The following is a 14,438-nucleotide window of genomic DNA, read 5'->3' on the forward strand; positions in this document are numbered from 1 at the left end:
ACTCTTGTGCCCATCTGGGCTTGTCCCCATCTGGGCTTCTGCCTGGCCTGTGTGGGCCTCCAATTCTGTCCAGACCGGCCAGCTTGGGTCAGCTGCAGCCCGGGGAGAGGGAAGCTCGCCCATCAGGGATAGACCAGAGCCACTTTGCGTCTAGCAAATGGGCCGTCAGCCCCCACAGACCCCGTTCATCTACTTCCTGAGGATCCCTTGGGGGGAAGGAGGGGGTGTGGGAGTGGGAGCTGCCTCTCGTCTCCACGGTAGATGGCCCACCTGTGTTCAAAGGCTGAGATGAAGTGAAATGCACATTAATAGCATCAACAGTCGAGTTCTGCTGAAAGGCTTAGTTTTCTGTGATGACTCACGTTGTAATTCGGGATGCCGCCTGCCCCGGCCCCTTTGTGACAGAGGGAGCACTGATCCACGGAGCTCTGGCAAGGGGCCAGGCCAATGGGTGGTGGGTTTACTGCACACACAGGGACGGTCGGCACACAACCTGTCACCAGCCCGGTAGTGTTGTCATAGGTCTTAGGACCCTTCGTGCCTGTGGCCGGGACGCCAGAACTGTGCCAAGCACGGTGAAAGTTCTGTGTACTGCCATTTGAAGGAAGGCCTAAAGAGCAGACGTTCTAACTACAGTTAGATTAAAAAACAAAACAACAACAAAAAACTCTGTGTACTTGGAAATGGCTCTCTAAGCAACAGATTCAGGAAGAGTCCGTTATTCAAAGCCTATTCCCCCCAACCTCCCCGTACACCCTTAGCGGTCTGAGCTCATCTACCTTGTCATGGAGCTCTGCCATGTTTCTCTTCTTGGAGTCAGAAACTTGAGGGTCAAGGCGTCAGGTCACATTGCTGATGACGACTGAGTTTTTTTTTTTTACCCTTAAATGGGAAAAGTCCAACAGAAACATAGGATAATACAATGAAGCCCATCGCCCAGCTAAAATGGCAACTCATGACTAATCTTGTTTTATCTGCACATCTGCTACCTATTTAAATGCATATTATTTTGAAGTAATTCTCAAGACATTATTGCATATCTAAGCAAAAACTTTTTTCTTTGAATGAACGCTCAAATCCTTTGTCACCGCACCAAAAGCTAAAGGCCAGACACACCGCAGTTCCAGTCTGTACTTCATCGCTGGCTGGCCCTGGGATCTTGGGTCAGCCCCGCAGCTCTGTGACTCAACGTGTCCTCTGTGGAAGCTCCCAGAACTGCTGTGTCCCAGCTCGCCTCCGCGGCCGCTCACGAGGCCCTGATGAGATCACGAGGGGGTGGAAGCGGGGTACACGGTGAACTGATGCACAGATACAGAGGACTGCACATCAAGCATATTTGTCACATGAAAGGCCGCTCCCTCCCTCCCTGCTCTTCCGGGGCCGTTCACTGACCAGACTTCGGAAGCAGCATTGTTGTCCGTTCCCGTCTTTCTCCCGCGTGGCTGAGTGTGTAGAGAGCCCTTTTCCCAGGCATTTGATTAGAAGGTCACAGGCTGAGATGTGACCACTTGCACAGCCTCTCTGGCCCCGTGTCCTTGTCCGCCAGTCTTTCTCAGTCCACCCCCCCCCCTCGGCCCGGTGTGCCCCAGCTCCCAGGGCTGATCCAGGGCCTGGCCCGCTCCCTCCCCAGTGCCGCGCGGGTGGGCCACCATGCTACCCCAGCAGGTGAAGGGCCTGTCAGAGGGCGAGTAGGCCCACAAGTGGTTTGGTCCCTTGGGGTCTTATTTTTTGCTCTTATTTCCTCTGCCTAAAAATAGCATTTTCTATCTATAGTTGCCTGGTTTGGAACAAAACTATTTGTTGCTCAGAAGTTAAGGCAGCAAATTTCCTGAACGCCCGCCGCCCCAGTGTGTGGGGAGCCCCTGTTACTGGTAGCCTGCTGGGAAGGAGGGACCCTGATTAGCAAGAGGGCTGTTGGTTGAGCCAAAATTGACTTTTAATAGAAAAGGAGAGAATATATACAGCAGTGGCCATATAAAGCAGTCTCTCAGAATGAAGCAGCCGCTTGTCCGTGGAACAGTGTCCCCTTTTCTGGGCTGCTTCCCCAGCCCGTGGAATGCCCTGAGTCCCCTTTCTTTAATTGTCCCATCGAAAAGGCATTTCCTGCTAAAGAAAAAGCCGTTCTGTCCTCTCCTGGGCCTTGGCCTTTCAGCCCCCACAGGCAGGGCATGTGTTCTCAGGAACGGTTGCTCTGCTCTGGGGAGGCCCTGTGGCTTCGTGCACCGGGCTCGGGATGTGGGGTTGGGCAGGCCTGGGTGCCCTTGCTAAGTGATGGGGACTCTCCCCAAGCCTCTCTCATATCAAGGTGATATTCGTGACTCGCAGTCGCCGGTACTGATGATGTGAGGCGAGCGAGCGAACAGTGCCCCCCACACACTCCTGTGAATCACAGCCGCCGGCTTGCAGGCTGGCTGTTTGTAGCTCGTCTGCAGTGACTTTGCCCCAGTCCCCAAGGAAGGCCCAGGGACACCCGGCTCCCAAGAAGAGAGGATCCAGGGGGCTCCGAAGAGCTGTAGACCTCTGCTTGGCTGAGACATGGGGCTGCGTGCCGTGGGGTGGGGGCCTCCTGCTCTCGGAGAGGAGACAGTGCTGGTGGGCCCAGGGCCTTGCTTGTCACAGCTTTTTGGAGCAGGTCCTCCCGTCGTGCTGACCGCGGGTCTGATCAGAAGCAGGCACCCCACCTCTGATCCAGCTCAAACTGCACAAAATCTGGCAACTTTGATACTAAGCTGAAGCCTCTCTTTTTTCTCGGTGGGTTTGGGGTGCTGAAGGGAGGAGTGATGTTATTAATTCTCTTAAGTCATCAACATGGTGGGACTAAGACCGGAAGTAATTGCCTCCAAAGTGTGTGGTTCAGCCTTTTATCTCACGCACTTCATCATGACCGTAGCCTTACAGGATACTGGGGCCTGAGGGATCCTCTGATCCTCCTTCGGCCCAGGGTGTTCGTACAGATCTGCAGACTAGAGCTTCTCCACTGCGGCTTCAAGAGCAGGGCAGGGCGCAGGGGCGCGGCCGGGCACACAGCTCCTCAGAAGACTGGAGGTCTGGAATCCCCCATCTGCTGTTCCCCTGACACTTGATGGCCTGTTGGGAAGCTTGGTACCAACCAAACAACCCCAGTTCTGGCTGCCTTTAAAAGAACCATGTCGGAAGGGCACTGGGGACAGGGACACATAGGACTGGTTGACAGCCAGGGGCCAGGCTGAGGAATGTGCACGACCGAGGGCACCAGGACGTGGGACAACCTTCTGGCCAAAGCCATCTTCCCACCTTCCCACTTCTTGGTGGCTAAGCTGGAACCACCTTGAGCTCTCCTGTTGTCCCTTCTAGCTTGAGAGTGTCCATCCGATAGGCTGGGGCTACTCCTCCTGACCTCAGATTGGGGCCTTCAGCTCCCTGCCTTCCAGTTCTCTGGATATGGGTATCTGGAATTATTGCCTCCCCAAATCATACTTTTGAAGAAAGAAAATTAAAAAAAAAAAAAAAAAAAGCTAAGATCTGGTTAGAGATGGAAATGGCTATCAGCAAAGGTTACCAGGTGACTCCATGAGTGGGGCAGCCAGATTTGGTGACTGGAACAGCCAGGTGATTGAGGAAGGCACTGCTTAGGAGCTGCAGGAGGCCAGGGCACAGGAACCTCCCCTCGGCTGGTCTGGTCCATGACTGGGAGGGGGCGTGACCAGGACGCTGGGGGAGTGGGAGACTGGGAGGTTGGAGTGAAGGGTTGTGCTAGAGAGACGGTCAGAGGGATGTGTTTTAGACTCACGAAGTTGGAAGTGAGGCAGTCGGTGGCCTTCAGGGATGAGAAAAGGGTGAGACTCACCGGGGGTCCCCCAGAAAGGTAGGGTGGGCCTGGGATGGCACCACGGCGCCATGCTGATGACCTCAAAACTCAAGTTGGGTAGAGGGTGTTCCTGAACACAAGAGAAATATATTCTTTTTTTTTTTTTTTTTTTTTTTTTTTTAAGATTTTGACAGAGATCACAAGTAGGCAGAGAGGCAGGCACAGAGAGAGGAAGGAAGCAGGCTCCCCACTGAGCAGAGAGCCCAATGCGGGGCTCGATCCCAGGACCCTGGGATCATGACCTGAGCTGAAGGCAGAGGCTTTAACCCACTGAGCCACCCAGGCACCCCAAGAGAAGTATATTCCCTTACTTAAGGAGGAGATAGTGTGGCAGAGGGCATGAGAAGCACGCACAGTGTCAGCAGTAGGCAGGGGTGCAGACATGCCCTTGACATAGGAAGCTGTGTGGTCAGAGAGAACGTGAGTTCTTGAGAAGGTGGCTGGCTCCTGCAAGGACAGCAGTAGGAAGTGGGTTTTTTTGTTTTTGGGTATTTTTGTTTTTGGTCTTTTAGGTGGTTTTTGTTCAGTGAAAACAGGCATGTTTCTGAAAAATGAGAGTGGACAGCACGCTGGAGGGGTGGGAGAGGGGAGGGCATGGAGTGGCTGTTAGCTCATCTCCATGCAGACGAGGTCGCTGGAAAGTCTGTCATACGGGAGGGTTTGTGATCTGCCCACAGGGTACCTTTTTCTGAACCATACCCAAGAGTGGCCTTTTCAGTGGAAAATGTGCATTATCACTTTCAGAGGGAGGTGGGACTTGCCATTGTGTCAAATTGGGTGGACGGAGCAGCTCCTGCCCACGAGGAGCCTTGTCACCCCCGAGGCTGTGCTCCCGAAGGCCCCACAGCTGTGCACCGGCTTCCCAGGCTGGGCGCTGCTGCAGCAAGGGCTTCGCACCTGCTGAAAAGCTTCCTGGCCATCCTGCACCGGCCCAGGCCCCCCGGCCGTGCATGGCCCTCCGTGTGGAAGAGGAAGGACGGCAAAGGCCCGGTGTACGGGGGGCTGCAGAGAACATTTCATGGAAAGAAGTGTGATTTGAGTCGTCCTCCGGAATGAGTGGGCAGGAATGCGGGTGAGGAGGAGGGAGGCCTTTCAGAAAGGAAGGGCTCGAGGGGAGGCAGGAAGTAGTACCACCTGGGCCCGCCTCTGCTCCCAGGCGCTCGGCAGCTGGGGCCACATTCCAGCGTCATACTGTCCTTGCGGTTTGTCCCACGTCTCTGTACCCTCAGCACTGCTGACTTTTTACTGAAAGGGCTTTTTTTTTTTTTTAAACTTTAAACAAGTTTACTTAAAAAGGAAGATTTGATCCCTGCCGTGATTTGCATGTTGGTGTTATTGTCCTGGTCTTGTCATTAGCTTTTCTGGGCCCCCTCTGCCTGTGTCACGACTCTCCCTTGGATGGTCCACGTGGTTGTGACCTTCACTGCCACCAGTGTGACTGGTCCTTTGCTTTTCAACTTCGACAGGCCTTGGGTATACAAGGAAGTATCTTTCTCTGTGCGGAGTCAGGCACAGATAAAGTGTCCTGGGCTGACACCTTCGTCTGTGTCTCCCTCCTAGCAATGGCCTTAGCCATCAGCTTGGTGGTTGTTCTTCCAGGCCTTTCCTGCAGTACTTCATGAGTTTTCTCGTTATTTTTAACATAAGTGGTATCATACTGTTTGTATGCTGGCTGCTTCTCATAAATCCGTTGAAATTATCTTAATAAGTTAATAAAACTATTAGGAAATACTTTTTATTTGGGGCACCTGGGTGGCTCAGGGTTAAATCCTCTGCCTTTGGCTCAGGTTGTGGTCCCAGGGTCCTGGGATCGAGGCCTGCATCGGGCTCTCTGCTCAACAGGGAGCCTGCTTCCTCCTCTCTCTCTGCCTGCTTCTCTATCTACTTGTGATCTCGATCTGTCAAATAAATAAATAAAATCTTTAAAGAAATACTTTTTATTTAAAAAAGTATCACAGTACACAAGAGGGTAATTCCAAGACACAAAGTTGACCGTGTCCTTTCTCTGCTTCCGACTCTGCCAGGCTCCGCAATGCGACCTTCCCCTGGGCTGCAGGGCCCTGTGCGTGGGGCTCCTGCCTCCCGCTGCAGCCTCAGGGGCCCCTGGCTCTCTCCTGTCCCCAGCTCCCCTGCAGCCCGGGGATGGTGAACGCTGCTGGGGTTCTGTATGTACCCCCCGTGTATGGACTGGCAGCCTCAGGACAGTGGAGGGAGCTTCCCTGTGCAGCCCCGGGAAGCGTGGCGGCAGGACAGTATACATATCTGAGCCCAGGCTCTGGCCATGCTACTGGGCTCCCCTCTGCTCACTGTGCTCGGGGGGTGCAGTGTGGGTGCGCCAGCCCCCTGGGCACCTGGGCCTAGCTGCCCATCTGGAGGGTACTGGTGCCTGCCTCAGAGGGCTGCTGGCAGGACGGACTAATGGCTGGAAAGTGCCCGTGCAGGGCCTCTCCCAGGGGTGCGCCCCATGTGTGCTGGTGCTCTTACCCTGATCTGGTCATCTTTGGTCTTCACCGCTGCCACCCCACTCCTGACCGGGAGCCGGCACGCAGGTTGGCATGGGAGTGTTCAGTACATGTCTGGATGGCGGATAAAGGGAAGAAGGTAGAGAGAGAGAGACCCAGCGTGGGTGAGGCTGTGCAGGGCCAGGCTCCTTGTGGGGAAGTGTGCGGAGAGGGGCCTAGTGGGTGGCAGGGGCAGCAGTGGGGGCTTCCAGCCAGGACAGGAAGAGCTGGGCAGGGTCAGACACCATTTCGCGGGCCTTCCTGCTCACAGCACCCTGTCTGGGTACTCGAGGAAGGAAGAAGCCACATCTGTTCCTGGCTTTCCTGTTATGGGCTCACGTGGATGGAATGACTACGACAGTCACACTTTCTGGATACCCACTGCCCCATCCCGCTTCTCTCCAGGCACTGCCGCCGTGGAGGAGCTGGAGGACTTTATCAACAACATTAACAGCGTCTTGGAGTCCCTGTATATTGAGATCAAGAAGGGAGCCACGGAAGACGACGGGAGACCTGTTTACGCACTGGTGAGTGCACGTCGGCGCCCTCTTGTGGCGTCTGTGCAGAACTGCGGTGGGTGGAGGTGGCAGTGCCCTGTTCCAGCAGCCCTGCGGTGGGAGAGACAGACGCACTCGGCCTAGCCCGGCCGCCCCGCCTACCGGGTAAACGGCGCTGCTGTCAGTGTCCTGTGCCAGTGATCAGGGCCAGGGGCTGGCACCTCAGTGCTCACTTCACTGCCCCACACGGAGCCTCTGCCCAAGACGGGTTTTGTTTGTTGACAGCTAAATGCAAGTACCCTCAAATGCGTGCAAGGCTAGCATCAAAGGGAGGAAGTGGTTTTTCATTTGGAATAAAATATGGACACTGTGAGAAGAAAGAATGTGTGGAGCGCTGGGACTGAGAGCCATCTGGGCCTCCTGGCCGGGGAGCGAGGGGAGAAACAGGCGGGTGGAGCAGATAAGGCCCCCAGTGTGGGCCAGGGCTCTGCCATAGGCCCATCTAGGGAGACCAGGCTCCCACAGCCAGGCCCACCTGAAAGGGGTGCGGCCAGGCGCTCACACTCGTCCAGGGCAGAAGGGCTGTGGTGTCAAGTAACTACAGATACACTGGATTAGATCAGTAAATCAGAGCTGTCCACTGCTGGACTTGTCAGTGCCTTTTGCACGTGACTCTCCGTTCAGTGTGCAGACAAGTTCCCCAAATGTATCTGGGTTTGGAAGATAGTACACAACCTTCGGAGTTCTAAGAACCTCTGAGAAGCAGACGTGCTGACTGAGCTAGAGATAGAGGTCTATCCCATAGGGACTGGTCACAGATCCAGCTGTGGCCGGCAGCCCCTGGACACCAGTGCTCAGGTACCGGTGAGGGGCCCAGCCTGACCACCATGCTGACCTCTTTTGTAGGTGAATCTGGCAACGACTTCTGTTTCCAAAATGGCCTCAGATTTTGCAGAGAATGAGCTGGATCTGTTCAGAAAGGCCGTAAGTACAGTAGTTCCTGTTTAATGGCCGGGCTTCTGGGGAACCTGCTGTCTTCCATCGTCAGAAATGGAAACCGTGATCTTGGAGGGTCACCACTGCTGTCCCAGGTGGCTCTGTACGGGGGCGGGGGGTCACAGAGCAGTTCACTGCCGCCTGGTGATGATGGGAGGGCGCCACGGAAAGAAGAGCCTCTCTAGGTTTGAACCGGATTGGCTTTGCACGAGGCCTCTGGGTATGCAATGCGGGCCACCAAGTGTTACTGCCTGGTGCTCGCACCATGGTCCAGGCCTGCAGCAGCAGCAGCGAGCTTGCTAGAAAGGCTGAATCCCAGTCCCCCCGCCCCAGACTGTTGAATCTCGTTCTGCATTTTAACAAGGTGCCTGACGGGCCTTTTCCACGGTCTCGTTTGAGAGGCGCTGCTGTCTCCCCAGCATCAGTGCGTTGGCTCAGCCTTCCTGTCACTCACCCAGCTGAGCACTGGCCACCACAGTGGTTCTCAGTCCTGGGGGCACCTTCTAAGGACCAGGACATAAAGACAGTTGAGACATTCTGGCCTCATCCAGATCTGGCCAATCCCGGTCTCTGGTGACTAGTCTTAGAACCATTCCTTTCTGAGCCTCCTCTGGGGACCGTCAACTCTGAGAGTGCCTGCTTCCTGCCCCTCCCTGGCTTTGCTGTCCTGTCCTGTCCTGCCTCCAGCTGGTCCCCCACCCCCGATGCCTTTCCCACAGGTGTGGTGCTGCCTCCATTCATTCCCAGCTTCTCTCCCTTTAGGGAGGTGGGGGGCGAGAGAAGATTCTTGACTTGGGCACATTAAGGTCATTCATTTGGCGTGATGTCACAGGCTGAGCACCAAGTCAGAAGGACTGGCTGTGGTTATGGCTGTTGGTGCCCTATGCGACCAGCTTCCTGAAAGAGCCTTCTGGGGGTCCAGTTCTGCCTGCGGTCGGGAGCGTTTTGCTGCCCCCTCCCCGCCGGGATCGGGGTTCTTGCTCAAACATTGCTTTTGCCGATTTGATGGATAAACGCAGTACCTGCTGCTTTCTTCCAGTTGGAACTGATTATTGACTCAGAAACGGGCTTTGCGTCTTCCACAAATATTTTGAACCTGGTTGACCAACTTAAAGGCAAGAAGATGAGGAAGAAGGAGGCGGAGCAGGTGCTGCAGAAGTTCGTGCAGAACAAATGGCTGATCGAGGTAGCGCGTCCCTGGTGCCCCGGCTCGGCTCACTGTTCACATGACAAATTTCCCTCCCAAACCACACTGGATCTGGCGGTTGTCCATTGAGCTGGGCCGTGCCAGGTGCCTCACCTGCTTTCACGCCCACCAGGACCCTATGGGAAGGGCTCGGAGCCTCCTGCTCGTTCCCACGAGGGGCCCACGGCGCCACAGCTGGAAGTGCAGAGCGGGGACCGCACCCGGGCTTGGGGCCCTGGGCGGCAGATGTGGGGCGGAGGGCACGGCTCTGGCGTCAGATCTGAGCCTGGTTCCTGGCCAGGGCAGCGGGAGCCCCTCTTCTGTGAGCGGGGAGGAGTCCTGTCCCCAGCCCGGCAGGAATGGAACGACCGATGTCCAGCGCCTGGTGCCGGGCTCCCAGAGGATCGCTGTCCTTGTGGTTCTTACTGTCAGTGTTACATGATTTAGGGCCTCTCGCTTAGACGCTGGCCGGAAGGAGCCAGGAGGACATGGGGGCAGGTGCTGGAGAGGAGCTGGGGATGGCCGGGAAGGGACCAGATGGTGCTGACCTCCCCGTTTCTAGACCCCGTGGCTGCCACTGCTGACTGGAGCAGAGCAAGATGTTTCCGGGCTTTTCCCACAGAAGGCAGTGCTGCTGCCAGGAACCCCGAGGCCGGCTGGCCCCGTGCTGACCCGACCTCAGCCGTGGCCCTAGTGCCCATGTCTGCGCCCGGCGTGCTCAGGGCAGCCCTCCACTTCCTCACGCCGTGGTCAGAGCCGCAGCTGGGGGCCGCTGCTCGTGGTGCGGTGCTGCACCACATCCCTTCCAGGGAGAGTCTGCCTCTGGTCCCCAGAGCTGTGGCCTAAGTCCTTGCTCGGGGCCCACTGCAGCCTCGGGTCTGCCCCCTGCCCTGTGATGACCGAGAGCCCCCTGGCTCTGGTGCTGAGCCGGACACACCGCAGCTGCGTGGCGTAGGTGATGTCCCCGGTCTGGCGGGGACAGAGCCCCATCCAGGCCCGGGCTTGGGTCACAGCAGCTCCCAATACCTGCTGTGTCCTGGGCTCTCTTCCTCTGTGGGGCAGGCCCGGCAGGAGGGAATGTTCTTGGGCAGTGCGGGTGCTTAACCCACTGAGCTCCTCGTGCCTTACCGCCCTGTGGACGCTCCAGCCATGTGGCTGGGACCAGGGCTGGGCCCGGAGGGGACGTTCCAGGGGGACGGGACTTACTTCAAAATTTCTCCCAAACAGACAAGATGTACTTGCTCCTCATGGGGAGGTGAGGAAATCTTGGATTTTCAGGAGGAAACACACTGTAGTCACCTGCTGGTCTGCCCTGGAGCCATGCGCTCCATGCAGCCGAGCACCCTACTTTGGCCCTGCGACTTGTCGTGCACATCCAGGGCACAGACAGGATTGTGTCCCGGTGGCGGGGTCTGGGGAGGCGCCCAGGGTCAAGGAGCCTTGGAGCATGGGCCTCTGCTGACGGCCGCACCTCCAGGCCTCGGGGGCCGCTGCGCCGCGGGGCCTGGGAGATCTTGGGAGGTTGGGTCTTTGGGGTTAGGGCACCTGGCCTGCCCTCCCTGTGACAGGGTCCCCACAGGATCGAGCAGGGTCATGAGCGATGAGGACCAGGCACACAGTCCACGTTTAGTAAATGTGGCTCAGGCCTGACCGGGAATGTGAGCTTGTTCGGTGGGGCCTCGGGCATTCCGTGGTCTCGGCGCTGGGTCGACTCCACCTTCCCTGGGAGTTTCATCACCCGGCTGCCGAGCGCGGAGCCCCACACTAGGCCTGGGGACACGAGCAGCACCGGGCCTGGCGCTCCGCCTGGGGCCCATGGTCTGGGAGGAGCCAGAGACTGGGCAGGCAGCTCGCTGAGGTCCAGCTACAGAGCGGAGGAAACGCAGGACAGCTCTTCCCCAACTGAGCCAATGACCCTGGAGCTGAAGGTGGTACAGGGATACAGGAGGGCTGCCCGGGGGAGGAGAGGAAGGGGTGAGCGCTCGGTAGGGGCTGTGCCTGGGGGCAGGCCCGTAGGGGGGCTGTGGCCAGGCTCGCTCAGGGGGCTGCTGGCATCTTCCCCCACCCCCGGTTCACGCTTGTGCGGCACAAGTGAGGTGCCGAGGTCGGGGCACGGGGAGCCTCACCTTGGCTTCCTTTTCGGTCTCGGCCTAGGTGTTCCCAGCTTGCGGCTGTGCCGAGGGGCCGGCGTGGGCACCTGTTGGCCGGGGCTGGTGGAAACGGGCCGCGTGAAGGGCACGAAGCCCTGAGCAGCTCCCTGGGCCGTGCGCCTGCCGGGCGGGCGAGGGGCTGGCGAGCAGGGGCGGAGCCGTTGCCATGTTCTGTCCTGCAGAAGGAAGGAGAGTTCACGCTGCACAGCCGGGCCATCCTGGAGATGGAGCAGTACATCCGGGAGACGTTCCCTGACGCCGTGAAGATCTGCAACATCTGCCACAGCCTCCTCATCCAGGTACCCCACTGGGCTCGGCGGGGGCGGGTCGGGGTGACCAGAGGGCCTCCGCTCGGCTTCGTCTGGGACCAGCACGCGCGCCCTCCCCCCGGTCCCTCAGCTCTAGGCCGGGGCTCTCAGAGGCCGCGGGTAGCCCGTGTCCTCCTGGCGCCGGCGTGGGAACGTCTGGCCGTGGGGCCCGCTGCTGTTCTGCTCGGCGCGGCCGGCCTGGCGGGGCTTCCCTGCGGGCGCCTGGGGTTCTTCCCCGACTCCTACCGCTGCTGCGCCGTCAGCCGTGCGCCGACGAGCCTCTCCGCACAGCTGTCCTGGAATTGATGCCTTGGGCTGGCTTCCCGGACGTGCGGTTTCCGGCACGGCGGACACGTTTTCTTAAAGCCTTTGCTCCACATTTCCAAGTGGCCTTCTGGAAGGCTGAAGCCATGTGCTCGGCTCTGCACGCTCTGAGGGCCCATGTGCACTGGGAGCCCGAGTTCCTGGGGTGGCCTGGCCCGCCGTTCACCAAGTTCTGCCCGTTAGAGTTTTGTTTAAGATTTTTATTTGCGAGAGAAAGAGCACGGTGGCGGGGAGCGGGTAGGGGCAGAGGGAGAGGGAGAACCAGGCTTCCCACTGAGCAGAGAGCCTGATGCAGGCCTCGATCCCAGGATGCCTCAGGACCTGAGCCACAGGCAGCCGCTTAACCCACCAAGCCACCCGGGCGCCCCGCTGTTAGAGTCTGGAGTGTTCTCCATCTACATTCGTTTCTCAGAACAAATGTACACACAAGCACGGGCACAAGCCCCTGTGCTGAGGGCTATGGGGTTCTCCTTGTCCATCTCAGGCCTGGAGGACAAAACCCTGGAGCCTTCTGGACCTTCTCCTCGCCCCTGTGGAAGGGCTGTGAGCTCGGAGGGGTGCACGAGGCTCCATGGCCATCCCCTTGCTGGTTTCAGGGTCAAAGCTGCGAGACGTGTGGGATCAGAATGCACTTACCTTGCGTGGCGAAGTATTTCCAGTCCAATTCCGAGCCGCGCTGCCCCCACTGTAATGACTACTGGCCCCACGAGATACCAGGTTCGTGTCCCTGTGGTGCGGGGGTGGGGGGGCTGCACCCTGATCTTCGGGAGGGGCTGGTGGCAGGACCGAGGGGACACCTGGAATGAATGGGGAGCGCTCAGGCAAGGGCTCCGCACGTGCAGGTCTGTGTGAGCCGGACCCGACACCCCAAGCTGAAGGGTCTCGTGCAGTGTGCGGAGGCCTTCCCGCTCGCACACTTCTCAGGGCTCTCAGAACCCAGGCGAGCTCCCAGGGACAGGAGCGTCTGGTCTAAACAAGGCCCCCCACCCTGGCAGCCATCCCTGGACGGGAGGTGACCCCCGCCTTCCCGGCGGCAGCGTGGTGGGGGGTGGGGATCTGCAGGGAGGGGCGAGGGCAGAGCCCTCGGCGGGCGGCACGTAGCTGCGGCCATGAGCTGCTCCTCACAGTACCTTCTGGTCTTTTCTGTGCCCAGAAGTCTTCGACCCCGAGAAGGAGCGGGAGGCTGGGACGTCCAGGGCCACCAAGAGGTCCTTGCGGTCCCGGCAGCACTAGCTGGCGCGCTGGGGGACCGCGGGTGAGCCTGGTTTGGGAGAGGAGCGGCAGTGTCGAGCCCCCCTGCTTTACGTTCACGTGTAAGCAGGTTTGGAATAAAAGTCACTGAAGAGTCCTCGCTGCAGCCTCGGTCTGTGGTCGTGCGGCCCCAGGAGGCTCCCTGTGGTGGCTGGTCCTCTCCTGGGCTTCCAGGTAACAGAGAGCCCGTTGGCTTGGGTCCCAGCCGGGCAAGCTGGCAGAGCTCCTCCCGCACGACCCCGGCCCGGCGGCTCTGCCTCAGCCCCCGGCTTGGGTCACCCGTCCCAGCAACACCGGCCCTCCCCAGCCTCCCACAGTCCAGACCCTCTGGCCCAAGATGCAGCTTGCCTGATGGCTGGGGGCTGCTCTCCTTACTGGGTTCCTCCACCCTGCCTGGCGACGGGCGGCCCCACCGTCAGCCTAGATGCCTCCACCCCGGCTCCCCTGCGTCGAGCCGCCACCAAACCCTGTCCAAGCGCCCTGCCTCCTCCGCCAGCTCTGCTCCTGGCTGCAGCCGGCCTGCCGGATCCGGGCTTTTCCACCACGGCGATCTGCCCCCCAACTCCGTCAGCGTGGTGCGCCTGCCTGAGACCAAGGACTCCGGGGCCAGTGCTGAGGCCCATCTCACGGACCCTCCAGCCTGTTTCTCCCCTCATGGTGTTTCCTGCCGTTCCGAAAGTGCCCTCTGTTCCTGGCCGCTGATGCCGCTGATGCACATGTTGTGCCCTCAGCCCAAACACTTTCCCTGGTTTCCCGCCATTGGCCTGCTCCCCGGCCGCTCTCTGGATCTTGTCACAGCTTCCTGACCTCGGTCCCCGTTTCCCCACACGTCTCTGCTCAGTGCACCTGCCACACTCCTGACTCCCGTCTCCCTGTCTCTTCCACCCGGATCAGTCAGCCCAACCCAGTCTGGCTAAAACAAGGGGTCCTGCGGGAGAGGCTTGAGCCGGCGGGTCCGGGTGAGGTCACCAGGCCTCCACACCGCTGCCTCTGCCGTAGGGGCACAGTCATACCATGCAGGTCCAAGGGAGTCCTTAGCTGTGACTCCAGAAGCTCCTAGCACCCGGCCCCTGGGGACATGGGCCCGCCAGCGTCTCAGTCTCCCCGTGTTGATCGCAACGTGAACTTCCCGAGGACTCCTTGACAGCACCTGACAGAACCTCAGTTCAGAACGCAATTCTGAAGACTGTGTCTGGTGCTCGAGGCTTTTGGGATCGGGCACTGCCTGCCTCCCTGCCCAGCTGTCATCCCCGCTCTGCTCCCTGCTGACACTCCTGACTTGGTCCTTCTGGGAACTGATGGGACAAGTGACACTCACGGCTGTTCCACTTTCTAGCTCATCCTTCTGTCCCTCCTCACAGCAGCTCGCAGACCCATC

General features: G+C 58.9%; 1 protein-coding gene across 3 annotated transcripts in view; it reads left to right on the forward strand.

Moving 5' to 3' along the window:
• Window positions 1-13,078, forward strand: part of NSMCE1 (NSE1 homolog, SMC5-SMC6 complex component) — a 50,408-nt gene extending 37,330 nt beyond the window's left edge. For 2 of the 3 annotated variants that reach the window (XM_032842756.1, XM_032842754.1), the window contains exons 3-8: window positions 6,754-6,875; window positions 7,752-7,829; window positions 8,881-9,027; window positions 11,360-11,476; window positions 12,406-12,526; window positions 12,963-13,078. In XM_032842756.1, the coding sequence (XP_032698647.1) occupies window positions 6,754-6,875; window positions 7,752-7,829; window positions 8,881-9,027; window positions 11,360-11,476; window positions 12,406-12,526; window positions 12,963-13,042 (665 nt within the window). In that variant the 3' untranslated portion in view covers window positions 13,043-13,078. The remainder of the gene's footprint in view (window positions 1-6,753; window positions 6,876-7,751; window positions 7,830-8,880; window positions 9,028-11,359; window positions 11,477-12,405; window positions 12,527-12,962) is intronic. The other variant, XM_032842755.1, reaches the window with a different exon arrangement.
• The last annotated feature ends 1,360 nt before the right edge of the window (window positions 13,079-14,438 follow it).

Source organism: Lontra canadensis, unplaced genomic scaffold (assembly GCF_010015895.1).
Source record: "Lontra canadensis isolate GAN:19392208 unplaced genomic scaffold, GSC_riverotter_1.0 scaffold132, whole genome shotgun sequence".
NCBI classification, from domain to species: Eukaryota; Metazoa; Chordata; class Mammalia; order Carnivora; family Mustelidae; genus Lontra; species Lontra canadensis.